Source organism: Castor canadensis, chromosome 11 (genome assembly GCF_047511655.1).
Source record: "Castor canadensis chromosome 11, mCasCan1.hap1v2, whole genome shotgun sequence".
Classification (NCBI taxonomy): domain Eukaryota; kingdom Metazoa; phylum Chordata; class Mammalia; order Rodentia; family Castoridae; genus Castor; species Castor canadensis.
In genome coordinates, this window is record NC_133396.1 from 19937501 (window position 1) to 19954475 (window position 16975).

The window sequence follows — 16975 nt, forward strand, 5'->3', positions numbered from 1 at the left end:
AGTATTTCCTACTCTTTCTTGTATCAACTTAAGAGTTTGGGGTCTGATATTAAGATCCTTGATCCATTTTGAGTTAATCTTGGTATAGGGTGATATACATGGATCTAGTTTCAGTTTTTTGCAGACTGCTAACCAGTTTTCCCAGCAGTTTTTGTTGAAGAGGCTGCTATTTCTCCATCGTATATTTTTAGCTCCTTTGTCAAAGATAAGTTGCTCATAGTTGTGTGGCTTCATATCTGGATCCTCTATTCTGTTCCACTGGTCTTCATGTCTGTTTTTGTGCCAGTACCATGCTGTTTTTATTGTTATTGCTTTGTAATATAGTTTGAAGTCAGGTATTGTGATACCTCCTGCATTGTTCTTTTGACTGAGTATTGCCTTGGCTATTCGTGGCCTCTTGTGTTTCCATATAAATTTCACAGTAGATTTTTCAATCTCTTTAATGAATGTCATTGGAATTTTGATGGGAATTGCATTAAACATGTAGATTACTTTGGGGAGTATCAACATTTTTACTATGTTGATTCTACCAATCCATGAGCATGGGAGATCTCTCCACTTTCTATAGTCTTCCTCAATCTCTTTCTTCAGAAGTGTATAGTTTTCCTTGTAGAGGTCTTTCACATCTTTTGTTAGGTTTACACCTAGGTATTTGATTTTTTTTGAGGCTATTGTAAATGGAATTGTTTTCATACATTCTTTTTCCGTTTGCTCATTGTTAGTGTATAGAAATGCTAATGATTTTTCTATGTTGATTTTATATCCTGCTACCTTGCTATAGCTATTGATGATGTCTAGAAGCTTCTGAGTAGAGTTTTTTGGGTCTTTAAGGTATAGGATCATGTCGTCTGCAAATAGGGATATTTTGACAGTTTCTTTACCTATTTGTATTCCTTTTATTCCTTCTTCTTGCCTAATTGCTCTGGCTAGGAATTCCAGTACTATGTTGAATAGGAGTGGAGATAGTGGGCATCCTTGTCTGGTTCCTGATTTTAGAGGGAACGGTTTTAATTTTTCTCCGTTAAGTATAATGCTGGCTGTAGGTTTGTCATATATAGCTTTTATAATGTTGAGGAACTTTCCTTCTATTCCTAGTTTTCTTAGAGCTTTTATCATGAAATGATGTTGGATCTTATCAAAGGCTTTTTCTGCGTCTATTGAGATGATCAAGTGGTTTTTGTCTTTGCTTCTGTTAATGTGGTTTATTACGTTTATTGATTTTCGTATGTTGAACCACCCCTGCATCCCTGGGATGAAGCCTACCTGGTCGTGGTGGATAATCTTTTTGATGTGTTGCTGAATTCGGTTTGCCATTATTTTGTTGAGGATTTTTGCATCAATGTTCATTAAGGAGATTGGCCTATAGTTCTCCTTTTTGGAGGTGTCTTTGCCTGGTTTTGGGATAAGTGTAATAGTGGCTTCATAAAATGTGTTTGGCAGTTTTCCTTCCCTTTCTATTTCATGGAACAGTTTAAGGAGGGTTGGTATCAGTTCTTCTTTAAAGGTCTGATAGAATTCAGCAGAGAATCCATCAGGTCCTGGACTTTTCTTTTTGGGGAGACTCTTGATTGCTGCTTCAATTTCATTTTGTGTTATAGGTCTATTCAGGTGATTAATTTCCTCTTGGTTCAGTTTTGGATGATCATATGTATCTAGAAATCTGTCCATTTCTTTTAGATTTTCAAATTTATTTGAATATAGGTTCTCAAAGTAGTCTCTGATGATTTCCTGGATTTCCATGGTGTTTGTTGTTATCTCCCCTTTTGCATTCCTGATTCTACTAATTTGGGTTTTTTCTCTCCTCATTTTAGTCAGGTTTGCCAGGGGTCTATCGATCTTGTTTATTTTTTCAAAGAACCAACTTTTTGTTTCATTAATTCTTTGTATGGTTTTTTTGGTTTCTATTTCGTTGATTTCAGCTCTTATTTTTATTATTTCTCTCCTTCTATTTGTTTTGGGATTTGCTTGTTCTTGTTTTTCTAGGAGTTTGAGATGTATCATTAGGTCATTGATTTGGGATCTTTCAATCTTTTTAATATATGCACTCATGGCTATAAACTTTCCTCTCAAGACTGCCTTAGCTGTGTCCCATAGGTTCCGGTAGGTTGTGTTTTCATTTTCATTGACTTCTAGGAACTTTTTAATTTCCTCTTTTATTGCATCGATGATCCATTCTTCATTAAGTAATGAGTTATTTAGTTTCCAGCTGTTTGCATGTTTTTTGTCTTTACTTTTGTTGTTGAGTTCTACTTTTACTGCATTGTGGTCAGATAGTATGCACGGTATTATTTCTATTTTCTTATATTTGCTGAGGCTTGCTTTGTGCCCTAGGATATGATCTATTTTGGAGAAGGTTCCATGGGCTGCTGAGAAGAATGTATATTGTGTAGAGGTTGGATGAAATGTTCTATAGACATCTACTAGGTCCACTTGATCTATTGCATATTTTAGATCTTGGATTTCTTTATTGAGTTTTTGTTTGGATGACCTATCTATTGATGATAATGGAGTGTTAAAGTCTCCCACAACCACTGTGTTGGCGTTTATATATGCTTTTAGGTCTTTTAGGGTATGTTTGATGAAATTGGGTGCGTTGACATTGGGTGCGTACAGATTGATGATTATTATTTCCTTTTGGTCTATTTCCCCTTTTATTAGTATGGAATGTCCTTCTTTGTCTCGTTTGATCAATGTAGGTTTGAAGTCTACTTTGTCAGAGATAAGTATTGCTACTCCTGCTTGTTTTCGGGGGCCATTAGCTTGGTAAATCTTCTTCCAGCCTTTCATCCTAAGCATATGCTTATTTCTGTCGGTGAGATGAGTCTCCTGTAAGCAACAAATTGTTGGATCTTCTTTTTTAATCCATTTTGTCAAACGGTGTCTTTTGATGGGTGAATTAAGTCCATTGACATTAAGTGTTAGTACTGATAGGTATGTGGTGATTCCTGCCATTTAGTTATCTTAGTTGTTTGAAGGTTTGATTGTGTGTACCTAACTTGATGTTACTCTCTACTGTCTTGCTTTTTCTTATCCTGTGGTTTGGTGCTGCCTGCCTTTTCATGGTTAAGTTGGGTGTCACTTTCTGTGTGCAGGATCCCTTGCAGAATCTTTTGTAATGGTGGCTTTGTGGTCACATATTGTTTTAGTTTCTGCTTATCATGGAAGACTTTTATTGCTCCATCTATTTTGAATGATAGCTTTGCTGGGTAGAGTATCCTGGGGTTGAAGTTATTTTCATTCAGTGCCCGGAAGATTTCACCCCACGCTCTTCTTGCTTTTAATGTTTCTGTTGAGAAGTCTGCTGTGATTTTGATGGGTTTACCTTTGTATGTTACTTGTTTTTTCTCTCTTGCAGCCTTCAATATTCTTTCCTTAGTTTCTGAACTTGTTGTTTTAATGATGATATGTCGTGGAGTAGTTCTATTTTGATCTGGTCTGTTTGGTGTCCTGGAGGCCTCTTGCATTTGTATGGGAATATCTTTCTCTAGATTTGGGAAATTTTCCATTATTATTTTGTTGAATATATTACGCATTCCCTTCACTTGCACCTCTTCTCCTTCTTCGATGCCCATGATTCTCAAGTTTGGTCTTTTGATGGAGTCGGTGAGTTCTTGCATTTTCTTTTCACAGGTCTTGAGTTGTTTAATTAATAGTTCTTCGGTTTTTCCTTTAATTACCATTTCATCTTCAAGTTCTGAGATTCTGTCTTCTGTTTGTTCTATTCTGCTGGATTGGCTTTCCGTTTTGTTTTGCAGTTCTGTTTCGTTCTTTTTTCTGAGGTTTTCCATATCCTGGCTGTTTTCTTCTTTATTGTTGTCTATTTTTGTCCTGAGTTCATTTATCCATTTATTCATTGTGTTCTCTCTTTCACTTTGGTGTTTATACAGTGCTTCTATGGTTTCCTTTATTTCTTCTTTTGCTTTTTCAAATTCTCTATTTTTATTGTCTTGGAATTTCTTGAGTGTCTCCTGTACATTTTGGTTGACCCTATCCAGTATCATCTCTATAAAATTCTCATTGAGTACTTGTAGTATGTCTTCTTTTAAATTATTCTTGTAGGCTTCATTGGGTCCTTTGGCATAGTTTATCTTCATTTTGTTGGAGTCTGGCTCTGAGTTTCTGTTCTCTTCATTCCCCTCTGGTTCCTGTACTAATTTTTTGCTGTGGGGAAACTGGTTTCCTTGTTTTTTCTGTCTTCCTGTCATTGTCCTTGGTGTTGTTACTGTCCCTGTACTGTGTGTAATTAAGTATTTTCTAGCTTGTAATAATAACAATGGTAATATTGAGAACGGAAGAGTGAGCTGAGATGGAAAGCAAGAAGTTAAAGAAAAGGGGAAAACAAATATACAGACAAGAGGGAGAAAGCAGAACAAGGTATCAGACAAGAGAGTTTCAAAGGTATAAACAGGGAGTGTTAGTGTACTAATCGACAGTAAGCTGAACAGACAATAGAGAGACAGAGAGAGGATTGAAAATCAAAGATAAAAAAAATAAAAAATGAGTATATGAAAGTAATATCTATTTATAAAAATGAATTAAAATAAAATGGAAAATAGGAAATTAAAAAAAAAAAAAAAAAAACCAAAAAACTTCCAAGTTTATATGCAATGCAATTTCAGTCTTAATAATTTGGATGTCCGTCTTAATCTCCAGTCCTGGAGTTGGTGCCTCAGATGTTGTTCTGTAGTTGTCTCATCAAAGGGGATGCATAAAGTAGAACAAAACTACACTCACACACACACAGAAGAAAAAATTTAAAAAAAGCCCCACCAAGTGTCCCCAGTTCAAATGCAATAGTTTCAATAAGTTTTTCGGCTTGCAGGTGTAATTCGGTTGTTCTCTCATCAAAGGTAGGGAGAAAAAGAAAAAAAAAGCGTCTGGAGGCAGTTCTGAGAGTGGTATCTGCAACTGTGGCTTGCCTGCCTGCTGCTCTCAGCCTGTAGCTGGCGGCGTTATTTATGCAGATCTCTGGGGTGAGCTTAGCACTCACCTGGTCCCACAGGCTTTGTTTGCTCAGAGTTCTCCTGTGGGGGGGAGGGGGGCCTCTGCTACAGGCTTTTCCCTTTCCAAGCACTGGGAAAGGCGACACTGCCCCGCGTTGTCAGGCCTGCGTGTTTATTTACAGTTCACGTGGGAAGTGGGTCTTCCCTCCTCTCACAAGCGTCCCCGCTCCTGGTTGCTGGCGCGCCCCGCTCCCGCCAGAGCCTCTCCGGCCCGCCCGGCTCGTTTCTTTACAGTCCCGGGAAGGGTTCCCTTCCCCCAATCTTCAGCGCTCAGGGCGCCCCACCCTCTTTCCAGCGTGTCTTAACTGTTCTTATTGCTTAGTACTCAGTTTCTCTTTTTTTCCCCGGGTGGAGGTCAGTCTGTCCAGGGGGCTATGCTGCTCTGGCCCAGGCTTGTCTGTGGGGGAACCGCGGTACCGCGAAGCTCACCTGGTCCGCGTCTTCCCAAGCCGTATGGGCGCCGGCCACTGGCGGCCCCGGGGGCCTCCTCGGTTCTCCGTTTAACGTGAAGTGGAGATTCTCTGCGCCGGCTGGAGATGTGGAGGAGTCAAAGTTATGCCTTTTCTCGGTGATTATGCCTGCAAAGTGTGTCTCCAGTGTCTCTCCAAGATTTCACTATAGGAGGCTCGCTTTCTGCTTCCTACCTCTAGCCGCCATCTTGTCTCCTCCCATAGTTGGAATTATAGGCATGCACAACCATGCCTAGCTGCTTCCTTGATTTTCATACCCATTCTCAGATTCCTTCTTCCCAAAGAGAATACACACACACACACACACACACACACACACACACACACATACATGTATGTGTGGATATTTATCAGTGTAGTATATACATATGTATGTATACACACACACATATATATATGTACATATACACATATATCCTTGTAGCATTTTATAGTTTTATGATTGTGTGTACAAGTCCAAGGAGTTGCTTTACATGCCAGCATAAACGTGAACTGGGATTTTTTTCAATGATTTATGTAGTTGGATATGTAATTACTGTGGGTTTGAGAGAACTTCTTGGTCTTACCAACAGGTTTACTATATTTCACCAGGGCTTGGCTAGTTAGTTAATTAGTTAGTTAGTTTAACCTAATATTCAGGAAAGAAAAAAGGTTCTTGAGTCACAACCTGGTTCTCTCAGTTAGAATCAAACACTTTCCAGAATGTATACCTTGTGCTGTTATATTTGATCAACTTTGGCTCAAAAACCCATTGAGTTTTATGTCTAGTCAGAGAGGCTCAGTCCTCTAGAGAAAAGAGCTGCAAGGACAAGACCAAATCTGGGTCCCCGTGCAGCACTGTGACATAGCGTGCCAGGCAACTTTGTGGATCTATCCTGGAGCATTTGGAGAAGAACTGTAAAAACTCTTGGCATGAGTTCAATCATTCTGTGGCCAAGTGACTTCAGTTCTTTATTTCTCTTTTGTATTGAGGTTCACTCAAAAGTTGCCCTCTACAACCCTGTTCTTGGTACAAAATGCTTTCAGAATGAAGTTTCATGCCCTACCCCATAAATGTCATGGTTGTTAAAGCAGGAATAACACAATGCCTTCAAAGAACACAGTGCCAGGGTTAAAAGCAGGAGGGATTACTCCTTTCTCATCAGAAAAAAGAGACTTATGGACTGAGAGTATGGCTCAATGGGAGAGCACTTGCCTAGCATGTGTGAGGCCTGGGTTCCATCCCTAGCACCACAAAAGAAGAGAGAGTTGCATAACTCAAGAAGTTTCTTTGTGCTTTCCTTCCTCATCTGCCTCAAAGGATTATTAATTTCAACCAGATATATTATTAATAATTTGATGAGAACCTGGTATGTGCCTTTTCTGTGTCTATCATAAAGTCTTCACAAGGATTAGTTTAAACTGTGAAAATTCATAAACTATTTAAATTACCTGACTCGAGGGTCAGTCTAGTGAGATAACGACCTGGATGGAATCCAAGGGCCGGCTTTGAGCAAGGGCCAGGCTTTGTGTCAAGACTGCCATATGTGGTTGTTAAGAACTGCACAGGCACAAATGCACCAAGCAGCAGGGTTGCACAGACTGGAGACCAGCCCAGGTGCTGCTCACTACACCAGGCTTCTGTGCAACTCCATCTGTCCCATAAGGAAGTCTTTCTCTGATTCACTAATAACTCACATGGGTGACTATAAACCCAACTGGGAGGCCAAAATCAGGAAAACCTAGAGAAGAGGGACAGATAATGTCCTGGGATAACAAAGTCAGACAGAATAGTTGGATCTACTATTAAAGAGACCCAAGAGGCAAGTATGGGACAAGAAATGGGAGTGAAAGGCAAGGTAGTAGCAGACACAGGGCCACAAAGACCAAGTGATAAAGTAAACTGACAATTTACAAACTGTCTAAGATAATGGCAAAAACAATTCCATTCTTCCTTCTTCCCTCTCTCCCCTTTTTCTCCTCCTCCTTCTTCTTCCTGCTTTTCTTCCTCCTTTCTTGTTCCTCTTCCTTTTCTTCCTCTTCCTCTTCTCCTCCTCCTCTTCCTCCTTCTTCTTCTTCCTGCTCCTCCTCCTCTTTTCCTCTTCTTCCCTGCCTCCTCCTCCTCTTCTTCCTTTTCCTCGTCTTCCTCTTCTTATTCTTCCTCTTCCTTTTCCTCCTCCTCTTCTCCTCCTCCTCCTTCTTCGTCCTTTTTCTTCTTCCTTCTCCTCCTCCTCCTCTTTTCCTCTTCTTCCCTGCCGCCTCTTCTTCCTCTTCTTCTTCTTCCTCTTCCTCTTCCTTTTTCTGCTGCTCCTCCTCTTCCTCCTCCTCTTCTTCTTGCTCCTATTCCTCTTCTCTTCTTCTTCTCTGCCGCCTCCTCCTCTTGTTCTTCCTCTTCTACCTCCTCCTCTACTTCCTCTTCTTGCTCCTCCTCTTCTTCATCATCTTCCTCCTCCTCCTCCTCCTCTTCTTCCTCTCCCCTCCCTGTAGCCTCCCTTTTCACTTTCTTCCAGTACCAACCTCAAAGCAGGACTGCACACCTTCAGTTCAGTAAATAGCAGTAAAGCAGGGACCCACTTTTCTAAAATTCTTGATGTCCAACTGCCAAATGGAGCTCACCACATCTCACTTGCAAAATTCTGGATATTTCCCCAGCTCATCTCCCTCCCATCACTCCACCTTTGTCTCTGCATTTCAGTTCAAGATATGCTGCATTGAAAAATGAATCTAATTGGACATTATATCAAGAACAGACTTGGGCTGCCAGAGTGGCTCAAGCTGTAAAAGCACCTGCCTAGCAGGCATGAAGCCCTGAGTTCAAACCCTAGGGCTGCCAAAAAAAAAAAAAAAAAAGGAAAGAAAAAGAATAAACTTGAAATCTCTCATTTTGTGCCCTCTCCCCAGCCACATAATCCACCCTTCTCAGAGGGACTTTCCCCTAGGTTGAAATCTCTGCCTACCACACAGCCTGCAGGAGCATGTCCCAAAGTAACCTTTGGTCCTCTCTCCACTCAGCTGTTTGACCATGGGCCACGCACAGCTCTCTTCTCTGTGTCAGAGTTGCTGATAATCAACTTTCTCTCCCACTTCACTCTACACATAGCAGCCAGCCAGACTCCACAACCAACCATGACATCAACACGTGCAGATATGATATTATGAAAATGAAATACAAATATGTTACATTGTACAATAAACTTAATTGCTGCTCTCCTGTGCAAAAAATAGGCATAAATGGAACCCAGCTCCATAAGTGACTAAAATTACTCTGCCTTGACACTGCTATATCTGTTCTCACTGGGAAATCCCAATTGTTGCAATTAGTGAAAATTGCAACAGCATATAGATCATAGCCAACCATCTTCCTCCTAACCAACACATACACATACACACACACGGGTGCACATGGGTGCCCGGGCGGGTGCAGGCACACACATCTGAATTCAATTCTCTCAGACTCTTAGCCCTGGAGCTCCAATCCTTCAGCTTCTTGCCCCATCCTGCCTCTTCTATAACTGTCAATTGCAGGGAACTTAAGACTGGGTTCCTACCTGAGCACCAAAGAGTGTGATTCAGCAAAACCTTTGAATCTCAAGGATGTGAAGTCTTCATGTGAGCAATAGGAAAGGTAGTCAGAACATAGGACTCCAGTTCTCTCAGGGTTCCTAAGGAATAAATAGAAATGTTACTTACAGAGCACCTGCGATGCATTGGGCATTAGGTTAGCCTTCACTAACATATTCTCATTTTATTTTTAAAAAATTCTACTTGGCAGCTGGGTGCTGGTGGTTCATGGCCTATAATACTAGCTACTTGGGAGACTGAGGTCAGAAGGATCTTGGTTCAAGGCAAGTCAGGGCAACAAAGTTAGTGAGACCCCCATCTCAGCCACTAGCTGGGCCTGATGGCATGTGATCTGCACAATCACTAGTCCCAGAGTGGGCAAGCATGCTGCAAGACCCTGTCTCAATGGAAGAAAACGGGGCATAGTGGCACACGCCTATCATCCAGGCTATCTCAGGAAGCATAAAATAGGAGGATTGTGACCCAGGCTTGCCTAGGCAAAAAGTGAGACCCCCATCTCCAAAATACCCACAGCAAAAAGGTTGGAGGTGTGGCTCAAACGTTAGAGCACCTGCCTACCAAGCACAAAGCCCTGGGTTCAAATCCCAACACCGCCAAAAGCAGATTCTACATGGCTGCTCTTTAAAACTTGCCCTTCTCCAAATTTGGAGTTGTATTACAAATCTAAAACTCTTTCGGTTTTATACTGATGAAATCAGTCCAGTTCTGCATATTTGATTTTTTAAAATGAGGTGGCTATTATTCTCCCTATTTTATAGCTTAAGCAACTGAGGTTCAGAAGAGCCATGTAACAATTGAGAGCTGAGATCAGGACAGAGGTTATAGTTTCAGATAGAAACTACTAGTCATTTTCAAACCCAATATTTTTTCAGGAGCTTGGTTTATATCCTTTTCACCTTTTAACCATTTTTAAAACTTTAAACACACATGTTCCATTGTGTTACACCCAAACTTTTAGATCATAGGGGCTGCCGCAACCTTACCTGGTACTGCTCATAAAGTCATCTTTTGGCCATTGCTGATCACGTTTGACTTTTTTGTCATTGACTGTGAGGACACTGTAAGTCTTCCCCGGTCTTAATATTTCAGACCAATGCTTGTCCCTACATGTAATTTTTTTTAAGTGAGAGTGAAAGCAAGAGAACCCAACCTCTGCACACCTGCAGTGGGCTCAGCTAGAAGCCAGGAGAGGCAGCACCCATCTGCCTGGCTGGCGCATTCCTTTGTCAAGATGTTGTGTGAATTTCACAATGACCAGGGCAGGCCATATCATGTTCATATCTCCTTACAGTTTGAACAGTTTGTGTCATTTCTGGCACTTGCCTGACTTTCCTTCTTCTGGTGAGAATGTGAGCAGTGGTTAGATGTCGGTGGTTCTTCTTTGAAACAAAACAACACATTTGACATCCACTACTCCATCCACTACTCAGTGGGAGTGTTCCGTAAACCTATTTCCCACTCAGCCACCCATCAAAGCATACCTTTTCATAAACGTCAATCAAGCCATCCTTTTCACTTTTCTAAGGCTTCCCATTGCACTTAAAATAAAATCAGGTCCTCCTCAAACTCAGTGAGCTCCTCATCCTTAGGCCACTGCCCACCCAGTAGCTCATTCCTCCCTCGCTCATCACTGCAGACACACTGGACCCTCCTCCATCAAAGGCAACAGCTTTGTTCCCTCTCTCGACTTGCCAATAGAATGTTCTTCCCTTGTGGTCTGTTTCTTCCCAGTTTTTCAAATGTCATCTCCTGTAGAAACCATCCCTGACTATGGTCACTAACATCACCCAGACCTGTAGAGATCACGCTACTTATACAGACCAGCAGGTGACAGCTGGTAGAAGCTTTGTCTTTGAAGGAAGTCACAGGCCATATATTGGGGCAAATGACCCTTTCTTCTAATACTAAAACACTGGTTACTTTTTATTGATACAAGACAGCCAACTTTGGAATTCATGAATGAAACAGACAACAACTGTAATGTTCATGCCAGAATAAGAGTTTATTAGGAGGACTAACGATTCATTTTAATTGCATCTCCAAAGACCAAAAGTGTGACAAAGAAGATTCATTCCAGTTATGTTCTGTTACACAGCAGGCCCAGCAAACCTACCACACTTAATGTAATTATTCTCAAAATGTATTTACATAAGTTTCATTAAAGCATAACACAGTATGCAAATGTGTCATGATGACAATAGATATTACTTGAGCCTGTTTCTCTTTGTGGTACAAAAGACAAGACTTTGTGGTCTCTTGTGCTCAGAGATCTAGCCAGGAAAGACAAGAGGAGACTGGAGCCGCCCCAGAAAGCGGGTGCTAACTTTGTCCACTGTGGTCACGAGATCTTGGGATGAAGTGGAGTTGAGATGTAACCAGATGTCCCCCTTCTGGCAGCAAATTTCTAGCGCCCAAATGTGTTGCAAGGTCCACACCGAGCCCGTGTGACACAAGGATTGGAGACACAGGGCCCGATGGGCTTGTCACATGCATTGCTTGTGGCACAGGGGTTGCAAGGAAGCCTGAAGACAGGAAATGGTTGGAGCAAGTTAGAGTCAAATGGACTAAAGAATTAGGAAAATACAAAAGCATTTTGTGTCAGATTGCTGTCCTTCCTTAGAGAGCCTCCAACCAAAAGCTTGAAATGATAAGACCATTATCCATCAAGAAGACTTAGTTGTCTCCACAGCAGCCTTGGGTGCCCCAAGGAAAAAACTCCTTCACCCCATACTCACTTGCAGTCCTCGCTCTCCAGCAGGCCCCGGTACGTGTTGATCTCGCACTCCAGCCGGGCCCGGACATCCAGCAGCACCTGGTACTCCTGGTTCTGACGCTCCAGGTCAGCCCGGATCTCACCCAGCTGGGACTCCACATTGCTGATCAGGCACTGCACCTGGGACAGCTGGGAGCTGTAGCGGGCCTCGCTCTCTGTCAGTGTGTTTTCCAGGGAGTTTCTCTGTGGTGGGGAAGACATGATGTCAGGTGGACGCTCCTCAAACAGCCCTCCTCAGACTTCCAAAGAACTCGCAGCTTCAGGAACTGAGGAGAGTGTGGGGCCCATAGGGCATCCCAGTGACTCTGCCTCCCCGTCTTCACACCGCTCCCCAGCAGTCTGAACAATACACACCAGGTTGTGCTGGGCCTGCAGCTCGATCTCCAGGGCATTGACTGTGCGCCTCAGCTCGATGATCTCTGCCTGGCAGGACTGCAGCTGCTCTGAGCTGGACACCACCTGCTTGTTCAGCTCCTCAGTCTGAAACACCAAAAGGGAAGGAGACAGGGTGATGGTCCACTCAGGACCTGGGAGCCTCAAATCTTGACCATCCATGTGCTTAGATGCCCACCTGTTTGGTGAACCATTCCTCCACCTCCCTGCGGTTGGTTTCCACCAGGGCCTCATACTGACACCTGGTCTCGTTCAGCACACGGTTCAAGTCCACACTGGGCTCAGCGTCCACCTCCACGTTGAGGCGGTCTCCCAGCTGGCAGCGCAGGGTGTTGACTTCCTGATAAAGAAAAGGGGGAAATTCAAAATATTGCAGTGGATCTTGGTGCTCTCCTTGAGAGAACGCAATTCAGCTTCTGATCATTTTTAAGCTTTCAACAAGTTCCATACTCTTTTCCCATCACTGACCATTATATTCAGTGACTAATCAATGAATCCCACCTCACCAAAGACCTTTAAGTCCATGACCTCTTTCTACCCTTCGGATTCTCTGTACCACTTCTCTTTTAGAGACTTGTGGTGATTTGGCCTCAAAGCTGAGTCTTGGTTGGCCATGGTTTAAATTCTGGTCCCAGAAGCCCCAATCAATGTCCTTGCTAGAATATCTCATAGCATTTTAAGTCTAATTCTTATGTATGAGTAACAAAAAGATAGTCTGACTAAAGAGGAAATAAAAAATGCTTATTTCAAAATCTGCCTTCCTGGAATAGAACAGTCTTAACTAGTAATATGTTCATCTACCAGTGTAGATTTTACTAAAGGAAATAAATATCTGTTCATTTCACAACTAATTTCTTCACAGAGCCAAAATAGCTTAATACTTGACATCAGACAAATTTGAATTACGTCTCATCTCCACTACTCATTACATAGTTTCTAGAAGCTTCTGGAATCCTCAGTTTCTTCATCTTAAAATAAGACCTTCCACTGGAGCTCTAAAACACTACAAGCTCTTGGTTAATATTAACTGTTACCATGTACATTTTTCTGGGGTTTAAGATTTGCAAATGTCTGTTTCCTTTGTGTAAACGACTGGTCAGTGCTGGGGAAGTGTCTAACAACCCAAACAGCCAGCAGAAAGAGCTCTGGATGGGAATGAGGAGAGTTGCATTTTAGATCCAGCTCAGCCCTCTTGATAGGTACCCCTAGGCCACCCACCCTCTCCAATTACAAAACAGAGAATCAGGGTCACAGTGACTGCAGCATGGCTCTGACCTGGGCGGGAAAGAGGCCCTGCAGCTGCCTTGTTTTAGACCTTTCCTAATTACAGGGCTGGCCAACTTCCTTCACTCTCCTTCCTGCCTCTGGCAGCAAATCCTAATCTCCTATCAGATTTTTAGATTACTCATTCTCTACAAATCCCTTTTTGTTTGGAGAATAGCTTCCTGGGCTAATTGGGCCTCAACCCACAGCTTCTGCCTCTCCCTCAGCCCGAGGCAGTTGGAAACAGGCCCTGGCGAGTCCATTCCTGTCTCACTTTGGGGAACTTCACCTGCTCATGATTCTGCTTGAGGCAGAGCAGCTCCTCCTTCAGGGACTCCACCCGAGCCTCCAGGTCAGCCTGGCACAGGGTCAGCTCATCCAGGATTCTGCGCAGGCCGTTGATGTCCGACTCCACCAGCTGCCGCAGGGATAGCTCCATTTCATACCTGTGACCACAGAAGGATCAGTGACAAGCTGGGCAGGAGCATGCCTGGCTTTGACTCTGTTTAAGGTTTGGTTCCTCAAACAACTAGTTTTGTATAACTATCTTCTTCTGTTTAGGTTTCCAACACCAAAAGGAAAATGTACTGGTAATTATTTTCATGAAAAAGCCGGTGGAGTTAGGGGGATAAAACCCATAAATCGTGAGGCTTTCAAGACAAATACACTTCTCACATTCTCATGACTGAGTTCTGTGCACAGGAGGACAGGAGAGGACCATGCCATCTGCACTGACACACAATGGAGACAAGGGAGGAGGAAAGAGTAAGGGACCTCTGAGCTTCAGTGAGCTCGATCTCTGTGGGAAACTTCTAGAGACAAGTGTGGTCAGTACTGGCAGTAGGCAAGAGGACAAAGAGGAGAAAGAGGACAAGAAGCAGCAACAGCACCCCACTTGCCCACTCACTTGGTCCTAAAGTCATCAGAGGCCAGCTTGGCATTGTCGATCTGCACCACCAGCCTGGCATTCTCAGACTTGCTAGACAGGATCTAGAAACCCAAAACATAATGGAATGAGCAAAAACTCAGTTATTTTTTGCCAATGGTAATCCCTGCTCAATCACTTTTATGGAAGGATCAGAATGAGAAATCACTGAACCTTATACAAAACTATTAAATGCTATTCATGTACAAGTAATAAATATTGGAGAAACTAATTACACTTAAATATGCAAAGAAACTATGAGCAGATAAAAATAATCTTTTCCTCCACTTTCCTAATAATCAATACCGGGAAGCTGATAATAATAATTCATGTTAAAAACACCTACTCTGGGGTTTGCATGGTTCTAGGAGCTGAAACAACAAAAATGGGACTTCATATTGGCAAATTTCTTGCCCTCAAGAAACTTCCAATCAAGTAGGGAGGATAAACATGTAAATTAGCAGAGGCGGGAGCCTGGGTCAGTGAAGCAGCCCCACTGTCCTGACATCCTGGATGGCTTGGAACCATTTCCACCCTCATAGTTTCAGTCTTCCTGGGTTTAACCAAATATTCTATTCCCCCATGGGACACTGTGTACCTGGAGCAGCTCCAGAGGCACCCAGATCAAGACAGTGCATTTGGGATAGTTGGGTGTCCAGAAAAGGAAGGCAGCCAGAGATCAGATGCCCAGCTGAGAGAGAACAAATGGCTCCATCCATTTCCTCAGCTTCCTTCTTGGACTCAGTTCTTTTCTCTCACCCCAGGGTAAGAATCATAGAGCTTGGCAAATGAATGGAAGCACTCAGAGGCAGTTTTTAACAACAGCTTGTTTATCCAATGTTCTCCTGTCTCCACTTAGACTAATTTATGCCAATATTCAGAACTAACAGTCTGAAGTCTGAAAGTAGATGAGCCCTCAAGAAATAAAGTGGAAGGTCAGATATCAACCTTTTCATCATGCCAAGAGCTCATTCAGTTTCCTAAGGTATCTCATATTATCTCCTAGCCACTTCCTTCTACTTAAAGCACTGTGGCATCCAGCCGCTCACCTTCTGCTGGAGCTCCTCAATGGTCCGGAAGTAGGCCTGGTAGGCAGGGCACACCAAGGGATCCTGCTGCTGGTTGCGCTCCTGGATGCGTCTCTCCAGCTCGGCATTGTCCCGCTCCAGCTGGCGCACCTTCTCCAGGTAGCTGGCCAGGCGGTCGTTCAGGAACTGCATGGTCTCCTTCTCGTTACCATTGAAGGAGCCCTCGCAGAACCAGTTGCAGTTGCTCACGTTGGCGGGGATGTTGCAGGCGCCAGGCAGGGTGCAGCTGTGGCAGCTGGGGGGTATGCAGGGCCGGGAGGAGCAGCTGGAGCGGCAGCTGAAGGTGGGCAGGCCGCAGTTGTATGACATGGTGCTGGAGGGAGTGAGGTGCCGCACTAAAGACAGACAAGTTCTCCAAGCCTCAGAGCTGTGGGTCTCCTTGCCTCTGGAGAGCATTTATACCCTCCACAGAGGGTGTGGACAGGTAAAGCAGCGCTTTTTCTTTTTGCTCATTTGGTGATTGTCAAAGCCCTTCCCCTCTGTTATGCATTTCCTCAGAAGAGTCCCTCATCTCATAAAAGACTTTACTTGGGCTTCTCTCTAAGTCAGGACTCCTCTGCCATGCTGTGCGTCATGAAGTAAGACCTTCATGATGTATCTTCAAAGGGATGGACTCATGAAAGCCCTGGCCTTCATTAGTGGGGTGTGGCAGGTGGAGGGACAGTGTTGCTGCTCTGCCTGCCAGCATGAGGGCCCTGGTTCCTTGGCAAGTGTCTGGCTCTCCTCACTGAAATAGAAAAACAGAGCTCTTGCCTGGGCATCTTTTGCTAGGTCTGATTGTCAAACACAAAATTCATGGTTCTCAAAAATAATAGATCCTTTCTGGAACAGTTAAACCAACATGGTACCTGGTAACTGTTTCCTGATATATCCATGATAATATCCATCAACAAAATCACAGATAACCACTAGGATCAGGCTTTGTCCAAGGCAGTATGCTAGACACTGAGAGGAAAGGAAGGTTGGACTGGTGCTCTGGTCAGAAGGAGTTTGTTCTTGTTGAGAACCTGCACAGATCCAGTGTAATACTGGACACTTTTCACAAACATGATCTTATCAATCTTCACCACAACCCTTCAAGGCAAATGTTATCATTCCTATTTTATGGATGGCAAACCAAGGCACAGACTGATGGGATATTAGGAGTCCAACACAGGTCTCTGTTCTTTCCATCCTGTCGTGCTGCTCATATATAAATGGCCTGTCTCCTTCCTTAACATCTTCAGGCAGGTATTCCCTTTCTCCTCTCTAAACTTTCATTTTACCTTGAGCATGACACTGTCCTGATGTCCTGACTTGTGTGCCTATCTCTCTGTGTTTCAGTCTCCTGAGGGCAAAAGTAGGATCCAATTCATCTTTGAGTCCCATCCCTAGGCCCCTGACACACAGTGGACACTCCTGGGTGGATACATGTTGAATGGATGAAGAGATGAACAGGAAATAGTAGTAATCTGAGGCAGAAGGTGACAAATGACATGTGCGTGGTTTACATATTTAGA

At 43.2% G+C, this 16975-nt stretch overlaps 1 protein-coding gene across 1 annotated transcript; it reads right to left on the reverse strand.

Annotated features, from left to right (window-relative positions):
* Positions 1 to 11017: 11017 nt before the first annotated feature.
* Positions 11018 to 15857, reverse strand: LOC141413722 (keratin, type I cuticular Ha3-I-like). The gene is made up of 7 exons (XM_074045703.1): positions 15438 to 15857; positions 14371 to 14453; positions 13753 to 13909; positions 12379 to 12540; positions 12162 to 12287; positions 11770 to 11990; positions 11018 to 11556 (listed from the first exon to the last, which is right to left on the reverse strand). The coding sequence occupies exons 1-7, from the start codon at positions 15783 to 15785 to the stop codon at positions 11439 to 11441; spliced, it is 1215 nt and encodes a 404-aa protein (XP_073901804.1). The 5' UTR covers positions 15786 to 15857; the 3' UTR covers positions 11018 to 11438.
* Between the last annotated feature and the right edge of the window lie 1118 nt (positions 15858 to 16975).